This window comes from Anomaloglossus baeobatrachus, unplaced genomic scaffold (assembly GCF_048569485.1).
Source record: "Anomaloglossus baeobatrachus isolate aAnoBae1 unplaced genomic scaffold, aAnoBae1.hap1 Scaffold_358, whole genome shotgun sequence".
In the NCBI taxonomy this organism is placed as follows: Eukaryota; Metazoa; Chordata; class Amphibia; order Anura; family Aromobatidae; genus Anomaloglossus; species Anomaloglossus baeobatrachus.
Window position 1 is genome coordinate 166,270 of NW_027442935.1, and position 27,122 is coordinate 193,391.

Sequence of the window (27,122 nt, forward strand, 5' to 3'; positions counted from 1 at the left end):
ATACTCATCTCCTGTAACAGTAACATCTAAATCCCAGTGGCTAGCGGGACCTCTGCTGACATCACGCACATGTGACCAGAAAGGGGCGGGGCCTCCACGACATTCCTCATACCAAAAAGATACATTATTCTTCTAAGTCCACATCGGCATAGAGTTGATTATAATAGAAGCGAGGGTCTGGGGATAAGACCTCCAGATGGGGGAGTGCAGGGGGGGTGAAGCCCCCCCCTTGCATGAGTATAATGGACTGAAGAAAACATCGCCACGCCCACCAAAGCCGTCACGCCCACTAAAGAAGCTGGTCACGCCCACAGGTCCTACCCATTTTGATTTAGCCACAACCCTCCTGTAACCTGCAGTACTTGGCTGCTTATTACAGGACCTAAGTCATGTGAGCTACAGGACTCCTCATATGACCCTGTACTACTATGGCAACCATCGAATCCACATGATCACGTCACGTGACTTCCGGTGGAGGCCTGTGAGTAAAGTTTTATGGCGATTGCGATTATACTGAGGCTGTCACATTTTGACAGCGCCATTTAAGGGGTTAACAGGCACGGGCAGATCGCGGATCTGCTGGTATCTGCTAGGCACACATCTTAGCTGTACAAATCATCTGAGGTGTGCGCCTATCTCCGCCGGCTGCCGGCAGCAGCAGGAGGGAATTAACACTGACCGCTAGGACATAATTTTACTGTCCGCGGTCATTAAAGGGTTAAAGTCTACGAGCTCCGAAACCAGTTTAGAATATATAAACTTTATTTACATAATTTTTCTAGTTTAGGAGTGAAATATAATGTGGGCACATTTTGTAATTGGGATAATTCCACTATATTTCTGCCTTCAAGCAAGAAATGGGTGGTAAATTGTGCGTCAGCGAGTGCACAGATCCGTACGCCATGTGTGGCCCCTCTTCTTCCGTTAGAGACAAGAAAACATCAAATCCTAATTCCATTGTCCTGTTCTTACCCGAAAAACTGGGAAATTATTTGTTTTTGCACTTTTGTATTTTCCTACTTTTATTTCGGGAACAATTACTCTTTTATTTTTCCGTTCACATTGTCGTATGAAGGATTGTGGGGTTTTTTTTTTATAAAAATAATGTGCTACTTTTATCGGTCGGTTTTACTACTTTCATAGCACATTTCATGTTCAATTTTTTTTCCTATCCAAATGATATCTCACCTCCCTTATCTCCATTAATGTTACATATGGGCTCATCTCCTTCCCATTCAGGTCCCTACAATATCGGATCCTCTCAGTGGAGATCTTCTATAGAAGAGAATTCTCCTGATTGCCCCGTGAAGGATGGATATGGACAGGGACAAGATGGCGGAGAGGATATTACACCTCACCCTAGAGATCCTCTTCCGGCTTACTGGAGAGGTGAGAGATTCTGATGACGTCACATTACATCATTCTTATCTAAACAGATTAATGCCAAGGTGGGGGGTATGATATAGTGTATTTTTAAAAACTATCACTATATATAAATATATTAAATACACCCCAACTCCAATAAATAGGCTATTCATATAAATATAAAACCGACAAGAAAAACAGCCAAATTCCAATAAAATATATATTCCTTTATTAGTTATGTAGTTAAAACAGCAATTTATATGCAAGGTTAATGATGACAGGAGGGACCCACAACACAGTACAATTATATAAAAAAAAATAAATAAATAAGAAATGTAATTACATGAAAAGGCCACCAGATGGCAGCTGGAGCCCAAAACAAGCGAGCACACATGGAAAACTGCCACAGAATCTATATATATAATTGCCTTATTCTGTCTGTCTGTCTGTCATGCTCCAAAGTTGTGTCCTTACGGTGACACAAAGCTGATTGGCCGCTGGGCTCGCCATGGCCCCGCCCCCCCCACGGATTGGCCTCTCGCCCCGGCTCTCTGCAGGCCCCGCCCCCCTCACGCAATGCACGCTCGCTCTGGCCCGGCCCCCCGCACGCAATCCCCAACTGACACGGACCCCGACTCCTAGGTGAGTACACACACACACATCAGATCACACTCACTCTCACACACACCTCACACACACATCACATCCACACACTCACAACATCCTGGGATATCGCTTGCTTCTCGGCGGCGATCCTGTGCTGTGAGCTTTCAGGACCTGCCGGAGGATCACATGACCAGAAGCATGTGGTATCTCCAGATGTTGTGAGCGTGAGCGCGTATGTGTAATATCGTCAATGTGTGTGTGTATGCGATCGGGTGTGTGTGTGTGAGTGTATGCGATCGGGTGGGTGTGAGTGTATGCGATCGGGTGGGTGTGTGTGTGTGAGTGTATGCGATCGGGTGGGTGTGTGTGTGTGAGTGTATGCGATCGGGTGTGTGAGTGTCGGCAGAGGAGCACGGCGTGCTGGAGGAGGCTGGAAGGAGAGAGGCTGATCCTGGGGAAGGCTGGGAGGGGGAGGCTGAGAGAAGAGAGGCTGATGTTGGGGGAGGCTGAGGCTGGGGTAGGCTGGGAGGAGAGAGGCTGATGCTGGGGACAGAAAAGGCTGATGCTGCGGGCACAGAGGCTGATGCTGCGGGCACAGAGGCTGATGCTGCGGGCACAGAGGCTGATGCTGCGGGCAACATGGGGGATGGAGCACTATGGGGGGTGCGCAGCATGAGGGATGGAGCACGATGGGTAGTGCGCAGCATGGCGGATGGAGCACGTTTGGGAGTGCGCAGCATGGCGGATGGACCACGTTTGGGAGTGCGCAGCATGGCGGATGGAGCACGTTTGGGAGTGCGCAGCATGGCGGATGGAGCACGTTTGGGAGTGCGCAGTATGGCGGATGGACCACGTTTGGGAGTGCGCAGCATGTCGGATGGAGCAAGTTTGGGAGTGCGCAGCATGGCGGATGGAGCACGTTTGGGAGTGCGCAGCATGGCGGATGGAGCATGTTTGGGAGTGCGCAGCATGGCGGATGGAGCACGTTTGGGAGTGCGCAGCATGGCGGATGGAGCACGTTTGGGAGTGTGCAGCATGGCGGATGGAGCACGTTTGGGAGTGCGCAGTATGGCGGATGGACCACGTTTGGGAGTGCGCAGCATGTCGGATGGAGCAAGTTTGGGAGTGCGCAGCATGGCGGATGGAGCACGTTTGGGAGTGCGCAGCATGGCGGATGGAGCACGTTTGGGAGTGCGCAGCATGGCGGATGGAGCACGTTTGGGAGTGCGCAGCATGGCGGATGGAGCACGTTTGGGAGTGTGCAGCATGGCGGATGGAGCACGTTTGGGAGTGCGCAGCATGGCGGATGGAGCACGTTTGGGAGTGCGCAGCATGGCGGATGGAGCACGTTTGGGAGTGCGCAGCATGGCGGATGGAGCACGATGGGGAGTGCGCAGCATGGGGGATGCAGCACGATGGGGAGTGCGCAGCATGGCGGATGGAGCACGATGGGGAGTGCGCAGCATGGCGGATGGAGCACGTTTGGGAGTGCGCAGCATGGCGGATGGCGCACGTTTGGGAGTGCGCAGCATGGTGGATGGAGCACGTTTGGGAATGCGCAGCATGGGAGATGGAGCACGATGGGGAATGCGCAGCATAGGGGATGGAGCACGATGGGGAATGCGCAGCATGGGGGATGGAGCACGATGGGGGGTGCGCAGCTTGGGGGATGGAGCACGATGGGGGGTGCGCAGCTTGGGGGATGGAGCACGATGGGGGGTGCGCAGCATGGGGGATGGAGCACGATGGGGGGTGCGCAGCATAAGGGATGGAGCACGATGGGAGGTGCACACCTCCCCCCAACACACACACACACGCGCACTGCACAACACACACACACTGGGAAACACAAACACCGCCCTACACAGATACCCACACACACAGACAACGCTGCACACACACAACACCCAACACACAAACACCGCGGCATACATAAATATACGCACATACCGCGCAACACACACTGCACAAAACATACCTCCCCCAAAACACACACAAACCACGCAACACACACACACACACAACGCTACAGACACACAGCGCTACACAAACAAAGCAACACACACAACGCAACACACAAACAACACCGCTCTCACCCCCCGCCACACCCAGACAACACCCAGAACATGTACAGCCCCTACACAAACACTTGGTAACTACACACAACAACATCTATATATATAACAAAAATCATACATTAACTACACAATACGTAAATTCTAGAATACCCGATGCGTAGAATCGGGCCACCTTCTAGTAAATAAATATATATATATATATATATATATATATATATATATATATATGTGCAAATACTATAAATTATATATAAAGTGCACAACAGTAATAATAAAGTGTATAATAGTGAAAAAGTGCACTATAATTAATAATACTATGGCAGACAATTCATGTGAAGTCACATGCAAAGAGCATCAAGATAACCACCTGGGGTAAATCCACAATGCTTAGTCAAAGTTGGACTATATAAAAGTGCAATGTGCAAGCAAATAAATGTAAATACATTTAATTAGATGGGAATTGACACATTTCCCTGACGAAGGTACGCCGAAACATGTGTAGGGTGGGTTGGAGGCTCCCTATACACAGTCCATATGGCTTCAGGTATACCCATCTACTTAAATGTATTTACATTTATTTGCTTGCACATTGCACTTTTATATAGTCCAACTTTGACTAAGCATTGTGGATTTACCCCAGGTGGTTATCTTGATGCTCTTTGCATGTGACTTCACATGAATTGTCTGCCATAGTATTATTAATTATAGTGCACTTTTTCACTATTATACACTTTATTATTACTGTTGTGCACTTTATATATAATATATAGTATTTGCACTTTTATATATATATATATATATATATATATATATATATATATATATATATATATATAATATATATATTTATTTATTCTGTGGCAGTTTTCCATGTGTGCTCGCTTGTTTTGGGCTCCAGCTGCCATCTGGTGGCCTTTTCATGTAATTACATTTCTTATTTATTTTTTTTTTTTTATATAATTGTACTGTGTTGTGGGTCCCTCCTGTCATCATTAACCTTGCATATAAATTGCTGTTTTAACTACATTATTAATAAAGGAATATATATTTTATTGGATTTTGGCTGTTTTTCTTGTCGGTTTTATATCATTCTTATCTACTAGAAGGTGGCCCGATTCTAACGCATCGGGTATTCTAGAATTTATTGTGTAGTTAATGTATGATTTTTGATATATATATAATATAAATATATAGATGTTGTTGTCTGTAGTTGCCAAGTGTTTGTGTAGGGCGCTGTAAATGTTCTGGGTGTTGTCTTATTAGAGTATAACAGGAGTAGTAGTCCTGGGGAGAGAGGAGTATAATAGGAGGAGTAGTCCTGGGGAGAGAGGAGTATAATAGGAGGAGTAGTCCTGGGGAGAGAGGAGTATAATAGGAGGAGTAGTCCTGGCGAGAGAGGAGTATAATAGGAGGAGTAGTCCTGGGGAGAGAGGAGTATAATAGGAGGAGTAGTCCTGGGGAAAGAGGAGTATAATAGGAGGAGTAGTCCTGGCGAGAGAGGAGTATAATAGGAGGAGTAGTCCTGGGGAGAGAGGAGTATAATAGGAGGAGTAGTCCTGGGGAGAGAGGAGTATAATAGGAGGAGTAGTCCTGGGGAGAGGAGTATAATAGGAGGAGTAGTCCTGGGGAGAGAGGAGTATAATAGGAGGAGTAGTCCTGGGGAGAGAGGAGTATAATAGGAGGAGTAGTCCTGGGGAGAGAGGAGTATAATAGGAGGAGTAGTCCTGGGGAGAGAGGAGTATAATAGGAGGAGTAGTCCTGGGGAGAGAGGAGTATAATAGGAGGAGTAGTCCTGGGGAGAGAGGAGGATAATAGGAGGAGTAGTCCTGGGGAGAGAGGAGTATAATAGGAGGAGTAGTCCTGGGGAGAGAGGAGTATAATAGGAGGAGTAGTCCTGGGGGGAGAGGAGTATAATAGGAGGATTAGTTCTGGGGGTAGAGGAGTATAATAGGAGGAGTAGTTCTGGGGGTAGAGGAGTATAATAAGAGGAGTAGTCCTGGGGGTAGAGGAGTATAATAGGAGGAGTAGTCCTGGGGAGAGAGGAGTATAATAGGAGGAGTAGTCCTGGGGAGAGAGGAGTATAATAGGAGGAGTAGTCCTGGGGAGAGAGGAGTATAATAGGAGGAGTAGTCCTGGGGGGAGAGGAGTATAATAGGAGGATTAGTTCTGGGGGTAGAGGAGTATAATAAGAGGAGTAGTCCTGGGGGTAGAGGAGTATAATAGGAGGAGTAGTCCTGGGGGGAGAGGAGTATAATAGGAGGAGTAGTCCTGGGGGTAGAGGAGTATAATAGGAGGAGTAGTCCTGGGGGTAGAGGAGTATAATAGGAGGAGTAGTCCTGGGGGTAGAGGAGTATAATAGGAGGAGTAGTCCTGGGGAGAGAGGAGTATAATAGGAGGAGTAGTCCTGGGGAGAGAGGAGTATAATAGGAGGAGTAGTCCTGGGGAGAGAGGAGTATAATAGGAGGAGTAGTCCTGGGGAGAGAGGAGTATAATAGGAGGAGTAGTCCTGGGGAGAGAGGAGTATAATAGGAGGAGTAGTCCTGGGGGGAGAGGAGTATAATAGGAGGATTAGTTCTGGGGGTAGAGGAGTATAATAGGAGGAGTAGTTCTGGGGGTAGAGGAGTATAATAAGAGGAGTAGTCCTGGGGGTAGAGGAGTATAATAGGAGGAGTAGTCCTGGGGGGAGAGGAGTATAATAGGAGGAGTAGTCCTGGGGGGAGAGGAGTATAATAGGAGGAGTAGTCCTGGGGGTAGAGGAGTATAATAGGAGGAGTAGTCCTGGGGGTAGAGGAGTATAATAGGAGGAGTAGTCCTGGGGGTAGAGGAGTATAATAGGAGGAGTAGTTCTGGGGGTAGAGGAGTATAATAAGAGGAGTAGTCCTGGGGGTAGAGGAGTATAATAGGAGGAGTAGTCCTGGGGGTAGAGGAGTATAATAAGAGGAGTAGTCCTGGGGAGAGAGGAGTATAATAGGAGGAGTAGTCCTGGGGAGAGAGGAGTATAATATGAGGAGTAGTCCTGGGGAGAGGAGTATAATAGGAGGAGTAGTCCTGGTGAGAGAGGAGTATAATAGGAGGAATAGTCCTGAGGGGAGAGGAGTATAATAGGAGGAGTAGTCCTGGAGGTAAGGTGTCTAATAGGTGAAGTAGTCCTAGGGGGAGGTGTATAGGTGCCCAATGTGTGCGGGGGGCGTGGTTGAGCGGGCACAGTGTGCGGAGGGCGTGGCCGAGCGGGCACAGTGTGCGGAGGGCGTGGCTGAGCGGGCACAGTGTGCGGAGGGCGTGGCCGAGCGGGCACAGTGTGCGGGGGAGTGGCTGAGCGGGCACAGTGTGCGGGGAGCGTGGCCGAGCGGGCACAGTGTGCGGGGGGCGTGGCCGAGCGGGCACAGTGTGCAAGGGCGTGGCCAAGGGGGCGGGGCCGAGCCGAGCGGCCAATGCGACGGTTGTCACTGTAATGATGTTATTTTGGAGCAAGACAGACAGACAGAATAAGGCAATTATATATATATAGATGGGAATAACAGATGGACAGAACTGGAGAGGTGAGGACTCTGGAAATGTCTGGAGTGAGATTTATTACTGTGTCTCTCCATAACCAGGATTACACAGTAGTGAAGAAGACCTCTAGTGAGCGCTGTCAGGCCCCTGTGTCTGAGGGATGGGGAAGACCCCTGAGCCCAATCACGGGGCCTCCACATCAGCCCCCGATACATGAGGACATCAATGACCAGAAGATCCTAGAACTCACCTACAAGATGATTGAGCTGCTGACTGGAGAGGTGACACTGCTGGGAATGCTGGGACATTATACAGTAACGCTATGAAGGGATCGGGGGTGACGGTATCATTGTATGTGTCAGGTTCCTATAAGGTGTCAGGACGTCACCGTCTATTTCTCCATGGAGGAGTGGGAATATTTAGAAGGACACAAAGATCTGTACAAGGACGCCATGATGAAGGATCCCCAGCCCCTCACATCACCAGGTAATAGACAGGACTAAATACACACAGCCTATAATTATCTGTATGTAAGGAATGAATTCAGTCCCTCTATGTGTCTCCTCCAGGTCTATCCAGTAAGAGGACAACACCAGAGAGATGTCCCCGTCCTCTTCTCCCACAGGACTGTAAACAAGAAGACCCCGATGTTCCTCAGGATCATCAGGTAGATGGAGAGAAGGTGCCATGAAATCTCCCTATGATGTGTAGACGGCTGTGAAGGTCTTGTGCTCAGTCTTGTTTTATCCTCCAGTGTTATATGTGTTATACTTGTGTAATGAGAGCGGTGGAGATGGCAGGATTAGAGCTGATCATAGATGGGACTTCTCCATCTGTCTGTGACTTTTACAATATTTGTTTCAGGGGGAAGATCTGCCCCATATTAATACTACAGAGACATATGTGAGGGGTGATGAGCGGAGTAAAGAGGAGATTCCTACAGATGACCGCCCAGGTGAGTAGTGACCACTAAATGCAGAGAAGTCATAGATTCTTCTCAGTCACCGGCTGTGGCTGCTTTATCCGTGGTGTAGTCCGGCCATATCACAATCAAGTGGTCCCCATTCTTTCACTAAGCCAATGTGTTGAAATTGTCCCCATTACTTGGGCATTGGAGGTCCTTCTGTTGGAGTTAGAGGTTGCGTACTCACAGCTGCCCAGATTTCTAAACTACAAAGCCAAATAGCAGTGTAGCACCCAGGGATATGGGGTACTCGGTTCCGGGTTATGTACGCTCTGGGGATGTCACGATGGTGGCCGTTACCTGGTTCCGTGCCCTGGGCCCTTTTTGTAATGGGGGATTTTTACAGGGGATATTTGAATAGAGGTTATTCGTGACGCCACTTGCGGTGTTGCAGCTAAGTGTCTCTACTGTTGCTGATGGTATGAGCAACTAGTATGATAGTCCCTCCACAAGTAGGGTATTGCCCCAGCGGGTGTATGGTGCAGTGAGCGTCGGAAGAAGGAGTCCAGATATTGATTCAGTGCAACTGGTTTACTCACGTTGGGATGTTAACTGGTTGCCCGAGGCCGGCTGGTTTTGCCTCCAGGTCCCCTTCGTCCCAGTGCCAGTCTGGTTCTTTGGTACCTTCTTCCCCTGCACCTGTCTCTGGTAAGTGGGTCCCCCTGGTATGGAACACTGGGGGTTCCCGGTCTGTGGTTTGTCCACCTCTGTCCGCCTGACGGTAGCGTGATCCCTGTGGGGTTGCAGTCTCTGGTCCTTTCTCCAGTTCTCTCTTTGCTACTGAGTCTTCAAATTCTTTAGGGTCAGCAAGGTCCTTGATGGTCCCCTTTGCTGTGCAGGTGTTAATGACTCGCCCACCCCAGGGCTATGGGACACCCGGTGCCGGGCCGGACTAGTCCGGTGGTAGTCAGTGGTGGCTGGGCCCGGCTCCGTGGCCCTGGTGGGTGTCAGTAGAATATGTGGCTTGAATTAAAGTTTGTGTTCGTGACGCCACCAGTGGTATGCGGCTAATAAGCTGCCGCTGCTGTATGAGGCCTCCGGGGGATGATATGGCAGCAATGGTGGTACTACTCCCCACAGGTGGAGCAGTGCCCCGGGGCACAGTTGGTGCTTGTGAGTGTCTATGCAGATGAAATAACAGAGGCAACTCCAAGGGTGCAGTTTCAAGTTCTTTACTCACAATTCTTGTCACAGTCCTGCAGGAACCCTTGGACTGCTGGGACCACTGTCAGGGACCTCCGCCGTTTATGGGTGATTCTTGGAGTAAAAGCCGGTACCCTTCTCTTAAGTGTCTCTGTCTTCAGCTGTCTTCCTTAGCCTTGCCTTTGTAGGATGAACCTGGCTTGGCCTCCACAACAGCCTCCAGGCTGGGGGGTCACCTGTCGGCTGATTATCCCTTTTCTAGAGGTACTGCTGTGGGCTCTGGCCCGGGGAGCTTACAACTTTCCCTGGGCCTCGGTTTTTACTGTCTGGAGATGATTTTGCACTCCTCCGGTTTCTAGGGACCGTCCCCTGCTGCAGCTTGATCCCTCCACCGTTGTTCCTGTGGAACAGGCCACCGCAGCTCTACAGCTACCCGTGGCCCTGGGATCCCTTCTTTTCTCTGCTTGGTGTCACCTGGACCCTCTGAGTCCCAGGATCTTCACCAGGAAGCGTCTCTTTCTTTCCTTTCAGCCCCTGACTGACTTGGAGCTTTCTTTCCTTTCTTTTCTCCTCCTTGCCTGCCTCCAGCAGGCCTCCTCCGCCTTCCCCACTCTCTCTTCCACTGACTCCACTAGCCCTTCCTCTCTGTGTCTGCACTCTTGTGGCTCCTCCCACCTCCCCAGTTGCTCTGTTCTACCCTATAGGAGCAGGGATGGGTCTTACGGCCCCTCCCAGCATGCAGCATGGGAGGGTTTTCTGCCACTATCCCTGGTCCCAGTGTGTTCCTAGCAATGGCTGTAGTGTAGATTTACCAGGGGACCGGTGTTCACTCCTTTCCTCACCCAGAATGGGGCATCACACCGCTGGATGGGGTGCAATGACCTGTGGCGATGGAAGCCTCAGGGGCGCCACACTCCCCCACAGCAAATCCCAGCACGTCCTCGGGCTGAAAAACAACAGAAAATGTGGAGAAACTGCAAAAACATTTTTACACGCGTGTAGAAAGAAAAACAATATAACATTTCTTCCCTTTATGGGAGGCACATATTGGTAAACGTTGCAAACTTCTTATAAAGAAAAACTCTAAGTGTGCACTTCCAGTCCATTGCACGGTTCGGGCACATCCCCCATAATTCTGGTAGGGGGCACAACGGGTGCAACTAATTACATTTTTGGCTACTACAAGTCCAGTAGCCTGGCAGTTCGTTTCTCTCAGTCTACAAAGTGGAAAACAATACCAGCCACTAAGTCCAGTGGCCTGGTTACACAGGACACTTTACACATAACATTTACCAGGGACCACATTCCAGTCTAGTGGCCCGGTACACATACACAGGGGGAGTGACTTCTTCAAAAAGTACAAGGGGCAGTAGGCAGGAAAGGGTGTCATCTTCGAAAAGAACATGAGGGCAGCACAAAAGGGACATCTTCACAAAGCATAAGGGGCAGACAGGGGCTATTTACAGTTCAGCATCTTCTTTTCCTTCTTACTCACGAGGATAGATGCGGGGGTCCCACTCCGGCATTGCTCCGGGCAACAGGTATGCCGATGAGATTATTGTCTGGGTCCCCTGGGTGCTGGCCACTGATCCTCTGCGGACAACTGCGGCCTGGGCGGGAATGGGGCTTCTTGCACGCGCAACACGGCGTTCCTGCAGAGGGCTACTTGTTTGCAGGGGGCTGTTGGTGTGATCTTTAGGGTCTTGCTTTGGCCGTGCACCCTGCATCAGACAAGCCATGGAGATCCGGGTCTGTGTCTCCTGCATGGCTGTTGCAGGCCCGCTGCTCCGTTCTGCGGCTTGGGCCTGCTTTGAGGTAGTGCTGCGGCTGCTGCTGACAGGGGAGACGCTGCACGCTGGCATAGTGCGGCGCCACTCCGGTTCTTTTGAGGACGTCTCCTCCCGCAGGATGTGTACGTGCAGGGCGTACCAGCCCCGGCTTCCCATCAGCCGGGTGTACTCCACAGCGTCACCCGGCTTAGCATCTCGCCCTGAGTGGCCTTTGGGCAGGTGTTCCTCAATATCACGTCGGGCCACAAAAACATCTTTACCCAGTCCGGGCTCTCTGATGAAGCCCCAGCCTCCTTCCTGTCGAAAGTCTACCACTAGGCCCCATCTCACTGGGCCCTGTGACCCCTTGAGGGCCTTTCTGATTTGATCCTTGGAGGCCAGGTTGGACGCCTCCTCGGCCCTCCGCTTCTCCTCCCGGGCCTCCCGCTCCCGCTGGTACTCCTTCACCAATCTCTGGCAGGTCAGCTCATTTGCCAGGGGAGTCTCCTTGGGCCGCAGTGGCTGCTGTAGTCTCCCACTCTCAATGGGCGCCGCGTCCCAGTTCACTCCCGGAGATGTTGTTCCCAGGAGGCTTACAGGGGGACTCGGTAGGGGGCCCACTAACTGCGCGGGGTCCACCCCTCCCCAGGCGCCATCTTCGGGGGTTTCAAGTAGGCCTCCGGTGCCCCACCGGGCGTCAGCGGGGCTGGCTGGGAAAGCTAGCGGGACGGTGGAGGGACTGGGCGGTGGCGCTTGGTAGGGCCATGGGTCCGGACGGGTCAGGGTTTCAAATAGCTCACCCGGTCGCTGCTCTGCGGCCTCCATCCTGTGGCCCACGCTCTCCGGCACCATCGAGTTTCCACTCCGCCGGTCCACCTCCGTTTGCATGTTGTTCAGCCTCCGAGCCAGGATTCTCATTTCCTCCCGGAGCAGGTCCAGCTCGGGATCCATCTTCCCGGTCCCTGGTGCGTACTTCTGCAGCCTCTCTGCCATGCTGCCGACCTGGGGAACGCTTGCTGGAACACTGCTCGGGTGCTCGACCACGCCACTTGGCTGCACCCTTTCCCTTCCCGGAGGCGGGGCCGGAGGCTGCACTATCATCTGGCGCCAGACTGGCGCCCAGCCCATCACGGCCAGCACCGCTTCGCTCGTTATCAGGTACATCTTCTTTATTTGCTGGTCTGGCATTTAGACTCTTCCTGCCAGCCGGCCAGCTTGTCTAGTCGCCATTGCTTCTTCCTCCGCCTTCCATGGCGGGCACCGCTTCGCGCTCTTTTTGCCAAGACCAAGGGGGCGGGGCTTCTCTTCGCGCCCTTTCTTCTGGCACGCCCCCCTTCTTCTCGCTCTTTGCAGCGCTAATGGCGGCAGTTTTCACAATGAAGCATGCAGTAACACAGTCTTTTCAGGCGCACAGTACCCGTCCTGGGCACGACATCCTGTTCGTGACGCCAAAGTTTACTCGCCCACCCAAGGGCTATGGGACACCCGGTGCCGGGCCGGACTAGTCCGGTGGTAGTCAGTGGTGGCTGGGCCCGGCTCCGTGGCCCTGGTGGGTGTCAGTAGAATATGTGGCTTGAATTAAAGTTTGTGTTCGTGACGCCACCTGTGGTATGCGGCTAATAAGCCGCCGCTGCTGTATGAGGCCTCCGGGGGATGATATGGCAGCAATGGTGGTACTACTCCCCACAGGTGGAGCAGTGCCCCGGGGCACAGTTGGTGCTTGTGAGTGTCTATGCAGATGAAATAACAGAGGCAACTCCAAGGGTGCAGTTTCAAGTTCTTTACTCACAATTCTTGTCACAGTCCTGCAGGAACCCTTGGACTGCTGGGACCACTGTCAGGGACCTCCGCCGTTTCTGGGTGATTCTTGGAGTAAAAGCCGGTACCCTTCTCTTAAGTGTCTCTGTCTTCAGCTGTCTTCCTTAGCCTTGCCTTTGTAGGATGAACCTGGCTTGGCCTCCACAACAGCCTCCAGGCTGGGGGGTCACCTGTCGGCTGATTATCCCTTTTCTAGAGGTACTGCTGTGGGCTCTGGCCCGGGGAGCTTACAACTTTCCCTGGGCCTCGGTTTTTACTGTCTGGAGATGATTTTGCACTCCTCCGGTTTCTAGGGACCGTCCCCTGCTGCAGCTTGATCCCTCCACCGTTGTTCCTGTGGAACAGGCCACCGCAGCTCTACAGCTACCCGTGGCCCTGGGATCCCTTCTGTTCTCTGCTTGGTGTCACCTGGACCCTCTGAGTCCCAGGATCTTCACCAGGAAGCGTCTCTTTCTTTCCTTTCAGCCCCTGACTGACTTGGAGCTTTCTTTCCTTTCTTTTCTCCTCCTTGCCTGCCTCCAGCAGGCCTCCTCCTCCTTCCCCACTCTCTCTTCCACTGACTCCACTAGACCTTCCTCTCTGTGTCTGCACTCTTGTGGCTCCTCCCACCTCCCCAGTTGCTCTGTTCTACCCTATAGGAGCAGGGATGGGTCTTACGGCCCCTCCCAGCATGCAGCATGGGAGGGTTTTCTGCCACTATCCCTGGTCCCAGTGTGTTCCTAGCAATGGGTGTAGTGTAGATTTACCAGGGGACCGGTGTTCACTCCTTTCCTCACCCAGAATGGGGCATCACACCGCTGGATGGGGTGCAATGACCTGTGGCGACGGAAGCCTCAGGGGCGCCACATTAACAGGTCGGCTTGAAGCTCTTTCCTGTCCTAGGGTCCTGTACCCTGTCGGTGCGTAGTTCCGGGAATACTTCACCGGCAACCACCTCTCCTGGGTACCAGGTCATTGTCAACCCGAGTCAGGATGTTGCTCAGTCACACCTCTCACTTTCACTGTCAACTTTTAACAGTCACCGCAGTTCTGACTATGTCTGCTCCCTTTCACTGCAGACTTCCTTCTCCTTTCTGTGTCCTGACTCCTCTCCACAGTTTGGGATTACCTGGGTTCTTGGTGTTACTGGCACTGGGGTTCTGAGTCCCTAAGGGTGTAGGCCCTGCATCCTGGTGGGTATGCAGAACTTTGTAGCACCCCGATGGATTAAGGTTCACTACATTAGCGTACATAGAATGTGCGGACAAGTAGAATGATATTATGATAGCCTGTAGGAAATATCGGAGGGTGATGATGCTGTTTCCTTCCTAGATTCCTGGCATTATATAAGATGAATCTACCTTCTCTGTATTTTGTGCTGCTGAATGTGATAATTTAGTCCCTACAACACCAGGTCCAGTCTTTTTGATCAAACTTTGCTTTTATGATAGACAACATTAAATGTCCAGTGAGATCCAAGTGTGAATTTCTGTACAATAGTTTCCCCTTAGGGTAAGTTCACACAGTGCGTTTTTCACGGCGTTTTTACGCGTTTTTTGGGTGCGTTTTTGCCCAGAAAACTGCATGACTTTGCTTCCCCAGCAAAGTCTATGAATTTTCATTTTTGCTGTCTGCACACAGCATTTTTTTTAGCTGCGTTTTTGTAGTGCCCACAAAAACGCAGCATGTCAATTATTTTCGCGTTTTTCACTGCGTGTTCCACCCATTGAGTTCAATGAGCTGTTTAAAAACGCAATGAAAAACGCAAATTGCAAATATAGCTGCGTTTTAGTGCGTTTCTATGACTAAAAACGCAGCTATAAACGCAAGGGGTGAGTAGTAAAGTGACATGTACAGGAAGAGGATTCCTTCTGTCAGTAAACACAGAAGCATAAATCCTCCCGGTACCGCCACCGCTGCCCCCACTTCCCGCCGGTGCCATGTCTGCTCCCGTGCGGCGCCATGGCCGGGCAGGAGGTGGAAGCGGCTGTGAAATCAAAAGTGAACAGTAGAAAAAAAAAGTCATACTCACCTGTCTGCAGACTCCCGGTGCCATGTCCGCTGCCTGCTCCTCTCCCGGTACCGCCACCTTTGCTCCGGCTGTGTGCTGGCTCCCAGTCAGCACGTTCGATGGATACAGGACCTGGCGGTGATCACCTGATGCGGTCACATGATGCGGCACCTGACGCATCAGCTGATCGCAAGTCTCGCGGTGAAACCCGGCTTTTACCGCCCGGCTGGCTATCAGCTGATGCCGTCAGGAGACCGCTTCACTGATTACCGGCAGCTCCTGGTGCGATCGGACAGGAGTCAGAGCGCAGATGTGTGTATTTTTTTTTTTTTTGCACCGATGCATCAGCTGATTGTATAAACGGCTTTTATACAATCAGCTGCTGTGTCATGTGATTCAGGTCCTTGAACCTGACACATCATCTGATTGCTTTGCCTTCCAGCAAACCGATCAGATGATATTGAATCCGGATTGGACAGCGCGGGACCCTTGACCCAGGATTACTGCGGAGGGGTGAGGGGGGGGGTTTATTTCAATAAAGATGGAGTCACTAATTGTGTTGTGTTTTATTTCTAATAAAAATATTTTTCTGTGTGTTGGTTTTTTTTATCTTTACTAGAAATTCATGGTGGCCATGTCTAATATTGGCGTGACACCATGAATTTCGGGCTTAGGGCCAGCTGATAATATACAGCTAGCCCTAACCCCATTATTACCCAGCGAGCCACCCGGCATCAGGGCAGCTGGAAGAGTTGGATACAGCGTCAGAAGATGGCACTTCTATGAAAGCGCCATTTTCTGGGGTGGCTGCGGACTGCAGTTCGCAGCAGGGGTGCCCAGAAAGCATGGGCACCCTGCGCTGTAGATTCCAATCCCCAGCTGCCTAGTTGTACCAGGCTGGACTCAAAAAATTGGGCGAAGCCCACGTCATTTTTTTTTAAAATTATTTCATGCAATTCATGAAATAAAAAAAAAAGGGCTTCCCTATATTTTTGGTTCCTAGCCAGGTACAAATAGGCAGCTGAGGGTTGGGGGCAGCCCGTACCTGGCTAGCATGCAAAAATATGGTGAAGCCCACGTAATTTTTTTGGGGGGCAAAAAACCCCTGCATACGGTCCTGGATGGAGGATGCTGAGCCTTGCAGTTCTGCAGCTGCTGTCTGCTCTCCTGCATACACTAGTGGATGGAGTATGCTGAGCCTTAGTTCTGCTCCCCCTGCCTCTCCCTCCAGCATACAGTCCTGGATGGAGCATGCTGAGCCTTCTAGTTCTGCAGCTGTCTGCTCTCCTGCATACACTAGTGGAGAATGAAGAACATATTGAAGAAGGAAATGACAGACCTTTTTTTTTTCTTCAACAATCTTTATGACATTGTTCACTGAAAAAAAACCGCATAAAAACGCAGTGAGCAAAATTGCAGCAAAACGTAGCAAAAAACGCACCAAAACGCGGTAAAAACGCATGCGTTTTTGCCACGTTTTTTTGACGCGGGTGCGTCTTTGCACGTTTTTTGACACAAAAAATGCACAAAAACGCTGCGTCGAAATAACTGAGTGTGTGAACTTAGACTTATTTTGACTTTTCAGTTTTCTTTAAAACCGATTAACTTCAACAGAATTGCAATAAACTGCAAAAAAAAGACCATTCCCCATCTGCCGTGATCTATCCCTCAGCTGTGCATGTCTGATGGCTCTAATATACAGATAAGAGCCACCGAGCCCATCCTCTAATCACCCAGAGTTGTGTCACCGCTCGTTACTAATTATTTTACTGATGAAGACTGATGAATTTGACTATTTCAGTACATTTGTTATTGTCTATACTCACACTTATTCACTATTTATTGGCTTCATCTTTAACACCATACTGTACATACACACATCTTCTAATCATATTATAAAGCTTCTATGAAATCGTCATATAGACACAGATAATTATGAAACGACATCTATACTTTGATTATTTACACACACACACACACACACAGATAAACTTATTACATCTGGACAAACGGCCCATAGCCCAGCCCTACCCTCACAGTCCCCCCTTAATAAAATATCTGTGACTGTTGTCAACCTTAAATTTTTAAAACTTTATCATTTAGACATATTTCATTTGGAACTTATCTGTGAACCACCCCTGTTTCGAATACGTTTTCCAGTTTGGAGCTCCCTCTTGTGGTCCGTGCTGGCGGTGCAATTGATGTGTGGAAGGGAAGCGACACACCTGCAGAGGACTGGCAATCAGGGTCTGATTGGGCTATTTAACTTAGTAGCTTTCTCTTGTTACTTGTCAATTGCTCCTGTGTGTCCAGTACATTCTGCAACCAGCTCTGCTCACTTCCTGAACTTCCCTCAGATAAGTGGTCTTGGACCTCTGCTGTTTGTTTACTACCTTTTGTTGTTCTGCTTTGATACTATGCATGATTCCTAATTTGTCTGTGTGGAGTTCGTGGTGGAATGGGATCATTCCCTGCTGCTACTTAGCGCCATGATTCTGCAAGATTTGTGTTTTGTCATGCATGGTATTATTCAGTCCCTCATCTGTATTAGTGTTTTTTGGATTCCAGTAACATCTGAGTGCTGGTACAGTGGAGGAGAGGTTTAGTAACCTCAGGATTTTTCCATATCAGTAGTGCTAGTATTCATTAGGGTTTTTACGGCTGCAGACAGTTGGGCTTTCCTATCCTTTTCTATAAAGATAGTTTGGGCCTCACCTTTGCTAAAATTTGTCCTTTCTGGCTTTGTATTGTGTTCTTCTATATCACCGTAGCCTTTACATGTGGGGGGCTATCTATCTATCTTTGGGGACTACTCCGAGGCAGATTAGCTTTCTTATATTTCTATCTGTGAGATTATTTAGTTCTCCGGCTTTGTCAAGGCGTCCAGGTCATCGTAGGCACGCCCCACGGCTAATGTTAGTTGTGTATCAGGATTAGGTCTGCAGTCTATTAAGTTTCCAGCCACTCTGTTACCTTTTTGGGATTCCGCATTATTGTATCCTCCTCGGTCCCTGAATCATAACACCCCCCCCCCCTTGGTTGTAATTAAATGTAATTGGTCCAACTATAGATGTAATACTTTCATTAGGGCACATTATCCTGACCAAGGAAGGTTGAATCTAGATCTTATCTTGAGATCAGCACATAACCAAAAAACATCTGCTACAGATTGTCTGTGGTTATTTTTCCAGATATTAAACGAGACGGAGGATACTTACATAACGTATTTTTCGTTTTATAAGACGCACCTGATTATAAGACGTAACCCCAAATTTGGTGAAGGAATAGAGAATTTAATAAATGGGGTCCGTCTTATAATGCCAGTGTCCGTCTAACAAATCATATAGGTTATATGTCCCTCATAGCCCCCCGTCCTAAAATTAGCCCCATTAATCTGGATATGGCCACCTTATATTGACTATAGCCCCCTTGTGCTGGCACACATCCCCCAGTGATGCCACATGTCCCTTATGCCTGGCACACGACCACTGTGGCTGGCACAATCCCCCCTGTGATGCTACATGTCCCCTATGGCTGGCATATGTCCTCTATGGCTGGCACATGGCCCCCTGTGGCTGGCACACATCCTCTATGGCTGGCACACGGCCCCCTGTGGCTGGCACACGTCCTCTGTGGCTGGCACACGGCCCCCTATTGCTGCACATCGCCCACTGTGGCTGGCACACAGCCCCCTATTGCTGCACATGGCCCACTGTGGCTGGCATACATCACCCTGTGTTAGATATCGCCCCCATGCTGCTGCTTATAGTAAAATAAACTCTTTCCTTACCTTCTCCAGCACTGTCCTCCCTCGTGTCTCCCTCCGTGTGGTTGAGCTTCGGCCTCCTGCTCTTCCTGGTTCTCAGTGCTGGTCATGTGATCGGTACAGCAGAGTGACATCTCTGCGTGCCTGATCACAGCAGCAGGAGGGAGACCGGGGAGACACGCTGGAGGAGGTTAGTAAAGCGTTTTTTATTTTACTATGGGCAGCAGCATGGGGGCCACATCTAACACAGGGGGGCATGTGCGATAAAAGGGGAGCACATGCACATATAATATGTGCCGCTCCCGCAGCCCTTCACCGCGGTGCCAGTTTCAGCACCACGATGATGGACAGCGGCTCTGCATATTATATGAGCAGGAGATCTAAGGCTGCAGCCGTCACCAGCTCACCAGCCTCTACCAGCCTCCCTCAGCCACCACCACCGCTCCAGAGCGGCCCCCACCTCCCCTGGAACCTGCAGTATATAATCCGTATATTCAGATTATAAGACGCACCCCCTACTTTCCCCCAAAATTTGGGGGAACAACAGTGCGTCTTATAAAGTGAAAAATACGGTAGTTACATAGTTACTTAGGTTGAAAAAAGACCTAGGTCCATCTAGTTCAACCTTCCTCAACCAGTTCTACATTTGGTCACTAAGTCATTTATAACCAACAATGTTGTGTGTACTGAGGAAATCATCCAGCCCTTTTTTAAAAGCTGTTATAGTATCTGCCATTACTACCTCTTGTGGTAGGGCATTCCACAGTCTGACTGCTCTAACTGTAAAGAACCCTTTCCTATTTAGCTGCCGGAATCGCTTTTCTTCCACTCGCAGTGTTTGCCCCCTGGTCCGTAGTATTGTCTTTGGAAGAAATAAGTCATGTGCCAGTCCTTTATATTGACCACACATGTATTTATACAAATAAATGAGATCTACTCTGAGACGTCTTTTTTTTCTCAGCTAAACATATCAAACTTTTTCAACCTGTCATCATATGGGAGACCTTCCATTCCTTGTAGTAGTCTAGTTGCCCACCTTTCAACTGACTCTAACTTCTGAATGTCCTTTTTAAAATGTGGAGCCCAAAACTAGATCCCATATTCCAGATGTGACCTTACAGGTGATTTATAGAGGAGTAACAATACGTTGGGATCACGGGATCTAATCTCTCTTTTTATACACCCTAAAATCTTGTTTGCTTTAGCAGCTGCTGCTTGACATTGAGTGCTGTTGCTCAGCTTATTTTTAATGAGAATACCCAAGTCCTTCTCCTGTTCTGGAGTCCCGAGTTTACTTCAATTTAATGTATACGCAGTTATAGGATTACTCCATCCTAGGTGCATTACTTTACATTTATCAACATTAAATCTCATTTGCCAAGTATCTGCCCATTCTGACATCTTATCCAGATCTTTTTGTAATATTGTACTATATAGGTAAGTTTATAAAATCCTACATAGTTTGGTGTCATCAGTAAAGACTGACACTTTACTATCAATCCCATCCACAAGGTCATTAATAAAGATATTAAAAAGAATCGGTCCTAGCACAGATCCCTGCGGCACCCCACTGCTGACTATAGCTCATTTAGAGAAAGTACCATTTATGACTACTCTTTGTTTCCTATCTTGTAGCCAACGCCTTACCCAGTTGCATATAGTTTCCCCTAGTTCTTGCTTCTGGAGCTTTAGTTTAAGGCTATTATGTGGTACAGTATCAAATGCCTTTGCAAAGTCTAAATAAATCACATCAGCTGCATTACCAATATCCAGGTTTGCACTTCCCCCCTCATAGAACCCCAACATGTTGGTTAGATATGACTTATCTTTCATGAATCCATGCTTTTTTTGAGTTATTATATTATTTTTGCAATATATTTTTGCATGTCATCCCTTAAAATGCCCTCAAAAACGTTGCACACTACTGATGTCAGACTTACTGGACGGTAGTTGCCTGGATCCAGCCTCTTACCTTTCTTAAATATCGGTACCACATCAGCAATCCTCCAATCCTGAGGAACCAACCCTGTTAGAAAGCGAGTCTAAAAAGATGAGATACAGCAGTCTGTTGATTACGGAGCTCAATTCCCTCAATATTCGTAGATGATGCCATCTGGCCCTGGGGATTTGTCACTGTTTAATTTACTCAGACGCAGGCATACTTCTTCTTGTGTTAAATTAATTATATCGGGTGGTGAACTTTGATTTTTCACTTGTTGAATGATCCCTGGTACAGTCAGTTCCTTGGTGAACACTGATGAGAAATAACTATTTAATATCTCAGTCTTTTGTTTGTCCTGTATAACTAACTAGTTATTATATTTTAAATGGCCGATACTATCCTTTGTTTTCCTTTTGGCATTAATGTATTTATAAAAGATTTTGGGATTTATTTTAATATCCTTGGCGATTTTTGTTTCAGTAGCTAATTTTGCTTGCTTGATGTCTTTTTTACATTTCCTATTGATATCTTTATACGTCTGAAATGCTATTTCTGTATTCTCAGCCTTTAAGATTTTAAACGCCCTTTGTTTGTTTTTTATACTTTGTACAGTCTTATTTATCCAAAGTGGTTTCTTTTTATTCCTGGACATTTTATTACCAGAGGGTATAAGTTTTTTACAGGACTCTAGTAGTATATCCTTAAACTTAGCCCATTTATGTTCAGTATCCCCAGTTACCATGACTTTGTCCCAATCTACACATTTAAGCTCTTCCCTTAATTTGTTGAAATCAGCTTTCCTAAAATTCCAGGTTTCAGCATTTCCCCTTTGAAATGTTCTATTGAATATTACGTTGAAGCTTACCATATTATGATCGCTGGTGCCCAAGTGCTCCCAGACCTGTAGATCTGAAATTGTGTTTGGTCTGTTTGACAGGACCAGATCTAGCAAATTATCTCCCCTGGTCGGTTCATCTACCATCTGAAAGAAGAAATGGTCTTAATTGTAGATAAGAACTTACAGCTTTTAGCACAACCAGTAGATTCTATGTCCAACTGTATGTCTGGATAGTTGAAATCCCCCATAATAAGAACCTGATTATTATTATTAGCTGCCTTTTCAATTTGTTGCAGCATTTCACCCTCTATTTGTTCAGGTATGTTTGGAGGCATATAGCAACTCCAATTAGAATTTTTCCATTATTCACCTCCCCACATACATTTACCCATACGGACTCTACATTGTTGCAGTTCCCCCCCAATGTCATCATTCAACACAGGTTTTAGGTGACATTGGGGGGAACTGCAACAATGTAGAGTCCGTATGGGTAAATGTACATGGGGAGGGGAATAATGGAAAGATTCTAATTTTGGTTGGTGTAAGTCTATCCAGGGCCACCTCGTGAACCTTGGTGATCTGCTCTTGATAAAGAGCCAAAGCGTGATGAGGCTTCATGTGAACAGTTTGTGACGCTGATTCAGAGAAGCCTTCTGAGATCATGGGTGGAATGGCAGCCGCTCTCTGCTTCAGTTGTTTCAGGTCCATCGGTATCTGAGATGTGACGTTAACTCGCGTGTCACTGCCAGTGCTCAGCAGACTGGACCATGGAGACATTAACCTGATGTGATGGGCTCTTTCAAAACTTTTCCCGATATTAGAGAGTCCATAGCTGGCATTTTGTATTAAGGAAAATCACTGAATATATTCATATATGAGTCAGTAGGAAACAAAAACATTCATAAATATATTAGGCTACATCAACTAAACCACATATTTGGGTCTGTGATATGGCTGAATTAAGTATTTCAGGTTAGTCAATTCATACCCTCAACAACAGAAGCTGACATTACTGGAGCAGATCCCAGATAAGATGCGACACATTTGCAGAAGACTTGATGTGACAGAACAGCAGAAAACCAGAGCAGGAGAAAGTCCCATAAAGGGACTCCATTTTGGAAAGTATAGCCTTCAGTGACGCAGTGGATGTTGGAGTGAAAATTGCAAATACAGTATATCACAAAGGTTAATACACCCCTCATTTTTTTGTAAATATTTAATTGTATATTTTCATGGGACAACACTGACGATCTGACACTTTGATGCAATGCACAGTAGTCAGTGTACAGCTTGTATAACAGTGTAATTTTGGTGTGTCCTTTAAATGACTTAACACACTTCCATTAATGTCAAAACTGCTGACAACAAACATGAGTACACCTCTAAGTGAAATTGCCAAACTGTGCTCAAAATGACAATATTTCATGTGGTCACCATTACTTTCCAGCACTGCCTTAATTCTCTTGTGCATGGAGTTCACTAGAACGCTAGTTCACTAGGAGCCGCTGTATCCTCTTCCATGATGATATCACAGATCTGGTGAATGTTAGAGACTTTCTGCTCCTCCACCTTCCATTTGAGGAGACCCCACAGATGCTCAATAGGGTTCAGGTCTGGAGACATGCTTGACCAGTCCAGCACCTTTACCCTCAGTTTGTTTAGCAATGCAGTGGTCGTCTTGGAGGTGTGTTTGACGTCGTTATAATGTTGGAATACTCTGTTTTGCCATTGACAGATGATGGAACTGAGTGGGGGCTTGTTTTTGTGGGAGAGGAAGTTTATATTGGTATCATATTCACCTACATAACATTTTAGGTGGTGTACCATACTCTACTGGTTCATGCCATGAGGTCTTCTATTAGACTGTGAGCTGTTATTGTCTTAACAAATAATTCTATTTTACTACATAACTTGCTGTTTCTATGGACGTTTTAAGTAGAAATGTTTAAAAATATTAATTTCAAGCATATTTTATGAAAAAAATAACAGATTTTATTCTTAGCAGATGACTGTACCACGAGACCAGTGGGACAACTGACATCTTCAATTTATAAATCAGATGACTTTGAGATCACACAAGATTCAACTAAAGCAAATGCCATTATTCCAGATATCCCATCTTTCTTTCACAGCAAAGATCTATCATCTGATTCTATGAAACAGGTCCTCTCTTCTGAATCATTACAGACTACTAAAATTAATAAAAGTCACAAAAGAGGCATTAGAAAACCAACTGATCTTAAAGAAAAGGAGCCAATTTCACAATTTAAAAATGGAAATAGTTTTCCTCCAGAAACATCATTTGTAAAACATAAAAAAATTCACACAGAGGAGAAAAGATTTTCTTGTTCCATTTGTAAGAAATATTTTAATCATAAATCAAACCTTGTACAACATCAGATAACTCACACAGGGGAGAAGCCATATTCATGTTCAGAATGTGGGAAATGTTTTAACCTGAAATCAAATCTTGTTACACATAAAAGTACTCATACAGGGGAGAAGCCATATTCATGTTCAGAATGTGGGAAATGTTTTACACAGAAATCAAAACTTGTTATACATCAAAGAACTCACACAGGAGAGAAGCCATTTTCATGTTCAGAATGTGGGAAATGTTTTATCCGGAAATCACATCTTGTTACACATCAAAGAACTCACACAGGTGAGAAGCCATTTTCATGTTCAGAATGTGGGAAATGTTTTATCCGGAAATCACATCTTGTTATACATCAAAGAACTCACACAGGTGAGAAGCCTTTTTCATGTTCAGAATGCGAGAAAAGTTTTAGCCACAAATTAAGTCTTGTTAGCCATGAGATAATTCATACTGGGGAGAAGTCATATTCATGTTCAGAATGTGGAAAATGTTTTAACTGGAAATCAAGTCTTGTTACACATCAAAGAACTCATACGGGGGAGAAGTCATATTCATGTTCAGAATGCGGGAAAAGTTTTAGCCACAAATTAAGTCTTGTTAGCCATGAGATAATTCATACTGGGGAGAAGTCATATTCATGTTCAGAATGTGGAAAATGTTTTAACTGGAAATCAAGTCTTGTTACACATCAAAGAACTCATACGGGGGAGAAGTCATATTCATGTTCAGAATGTGGAAAATGTTTTAACCGGAAATCAAGTCTTGTTACACATCAAAGAACTCATACGGGGGAGAAACCTTTTTCATGTTCAGAATGTGGGAGATGTTTTAACACCAAATCAGATCTAATTAGACATCAGAGAACTCACACAGGGGAAAAGACGTTTTCATGTGTAGAATGTGGGAAATGTTTTGCAAGTAGATCAACTCTTCTTTATCACCAGAGCAGTCACAGAGAGTAGAAGCATTTTTCATGTTCAGAATGTGGGAAATGTTTTCCCCAGAAATTGCATCTTATTAGACACCAAATAACTCACACAGGGGAGAAGCCTTTTTCATGTTCAGAATGTTTTAAACAGAAGTGGAACTTTCTTAAACATCAAAAATCCCACACAGGGAGTATCCATTATCATACCTAGAATGGGAAAAATGAAAACAAGGAAACTCATATTTTCTTGACCATCAATAATAACTTGCACTGGGACAAAATAAATATTTTATTGACAGATTGTCCAAAAATCACATAACAGACAGTCGTATAATTAAATGAGGAAGGGAAATTACTTTGGAACTTACCATATTTTTTGGACTATAAGATGCACTTCTAACAAAAACTTTTCAGTCATAGGATCAATCACATACCCTGTAAGGGACTGTAAAATGGGGTGATGTGTACACAGTGTGTGTGTGTGTATATAAATGTATATACAGTGAAGATCACAATTTTCTAAAAGTTGCGATCACTGTGTAGTACTACGTGATTATATGCTAATATGAGGAAACTCACAGTATTTTAAACTTATTTCATAAATTGTTTTTTTTTCAAAAGCACATAAAAATGTAAATGAAATAAATGTAAATAAACACTGATCAAAATTAGAGAACACTTTCAGATACCTGCAAGTTATTGGTGTTAATCTGTCGCCCAGTGCTAATTTCCTTAATTATCTGACAAACCCTGTTGGCAGCCTAACTTTTCAGTTTGCACTGACTTTGCAGAAATGGTCTGCCATTACAAAGTGATTGAAACACACCGGCAGCAGGTTATCCATATGAAGGCCTAAGGGGTAACCCTAACAGCCCTAGCAAGAGAATTTGGTTGTTGCAAGTCTGTGATTTGGAGAATATTGCATCTTTACAACATCACAAACTCTTTCAATTCCCCAAAGAAGACTGGTCGCTCTCGCAAGAGAGGACAGGATAATGTGGAGAATCTCCATGGGTAATTGTTTCAGCACTGCAGCTAGAATTGCTCGCCAGTTCAGCACCAAACAGGGTAAGGATCTGTCTCGTCATACAATGTCACGATGTTTAAGAGCATTTGGATTGAAAGCACACTCTGCAGTGACCAAACCTCTCATTAGCAGAAAGAATCAAAAGGCTGAACTCACCTTTTGTGAGGAGCATGTTGTGTGGACAGAGAAGAAGTGCTCCATAGATAGCGATGAAAGCAAATTTAATTTATTTGGGTCTGATGGGAAACATTATGTTCGTCAACGAACTGGAGAAAGACTAAACCCAAAGTGTGTTAAGAAGTCAGTGAATGGTGGTGGAGGACGTGTCATGGTTTGAGGAATGTTTTCTGCAGCAGGATTTGGACCTCTCATACAGCTACATGGAAGAGTGAATGTAAGTGTGTATCAGAACCTTCTTCAACAACACGTGGTTCCTTCCTTGCGTTCATCCCTCAATCATCCAGCAATTTTCATGCAGGACAATGCCCCCTGTCATACAACAAATTGGGTAAAGCAGTTCCTTGAAACAGAAAACATTGAAACAATGAAATACTTGCCCAGTGTCCTGATCTAAACCCAATAGAAAAGCTCTGGAACATCCTTGGTGACAAAGTTATTACATTGTTTCTGAAAAAAGCGAGTCATCAGACATTGTTCTCTAATTTTGATCTCCATTGTATTTAGTAGAGCTGTATGTAAATGTGCTTATGTAGCAGAACTGAGCGTGCATATACTGTCCATGCAGCAGTGTTGTGTGTAAATAAATTTACAACTTTTATTTTCTATATATAATGAAATATAAATTGCTTTTGTTTTTTAACCCCTTTACGCCCAAGGGCGTACCGGTACGTCTTTGGTCGCCTATCTCCAGTTACTGCGGGCTCTGGTGGTGAGCCCGAGGAAACCTCTGCATATGTTTGGGTATCAGGTGTGGGTATCAGGCTCAGGTGTATCGGAGATCCACCCGCACCTGTTAACCCTTTTAGATAGCGCTGTAAAACACTGACAGCACG

General features: G+C 46.8%; 1 protein-coding gene across 1 annotated transcript in view; it reads left to right on the top strand.

Moving 5' to 3' along the window:
- LOC142273132 (uncharacterized) overlaps nt 1-26,901 on the top strand; it is a 44,509-nt gene extending 17,608 nt beyond the window's left edge. The window contains exons 2-7 of the mRNA XM_075332516.1: nt 1,240-1,389; nt 7,646-7,825; nt 7,907-8,030; nt 8,114-8,211; nt 8,409-8,499; nt 23,777-26,901. Of these exons, the coding sequence (XP_075188631.1) occupies nt 1,312-1,389; nt 7,646-7,825; nt 7,907-8,030; nt 8,114-8,211; nt 8,409-8,499; nt 23,777-25,116 (1,911 nt within the window). The 5' untranslated portion in view covers nt 1,240-1,311 and the 3' untranslated portion in view covers nt 25,117-26,901. The remainder of the gene's footprint in view (nt 1-1,239; nt 1,390-7,645; nt 7,826-7,906; nt 8,031-8,113; nt 8,212-8,408; nt 8,500-23,776) is intronic.
- The last annotated feature ends 221 nt before the right edge of the window (nt 26,902-27,122 follow it).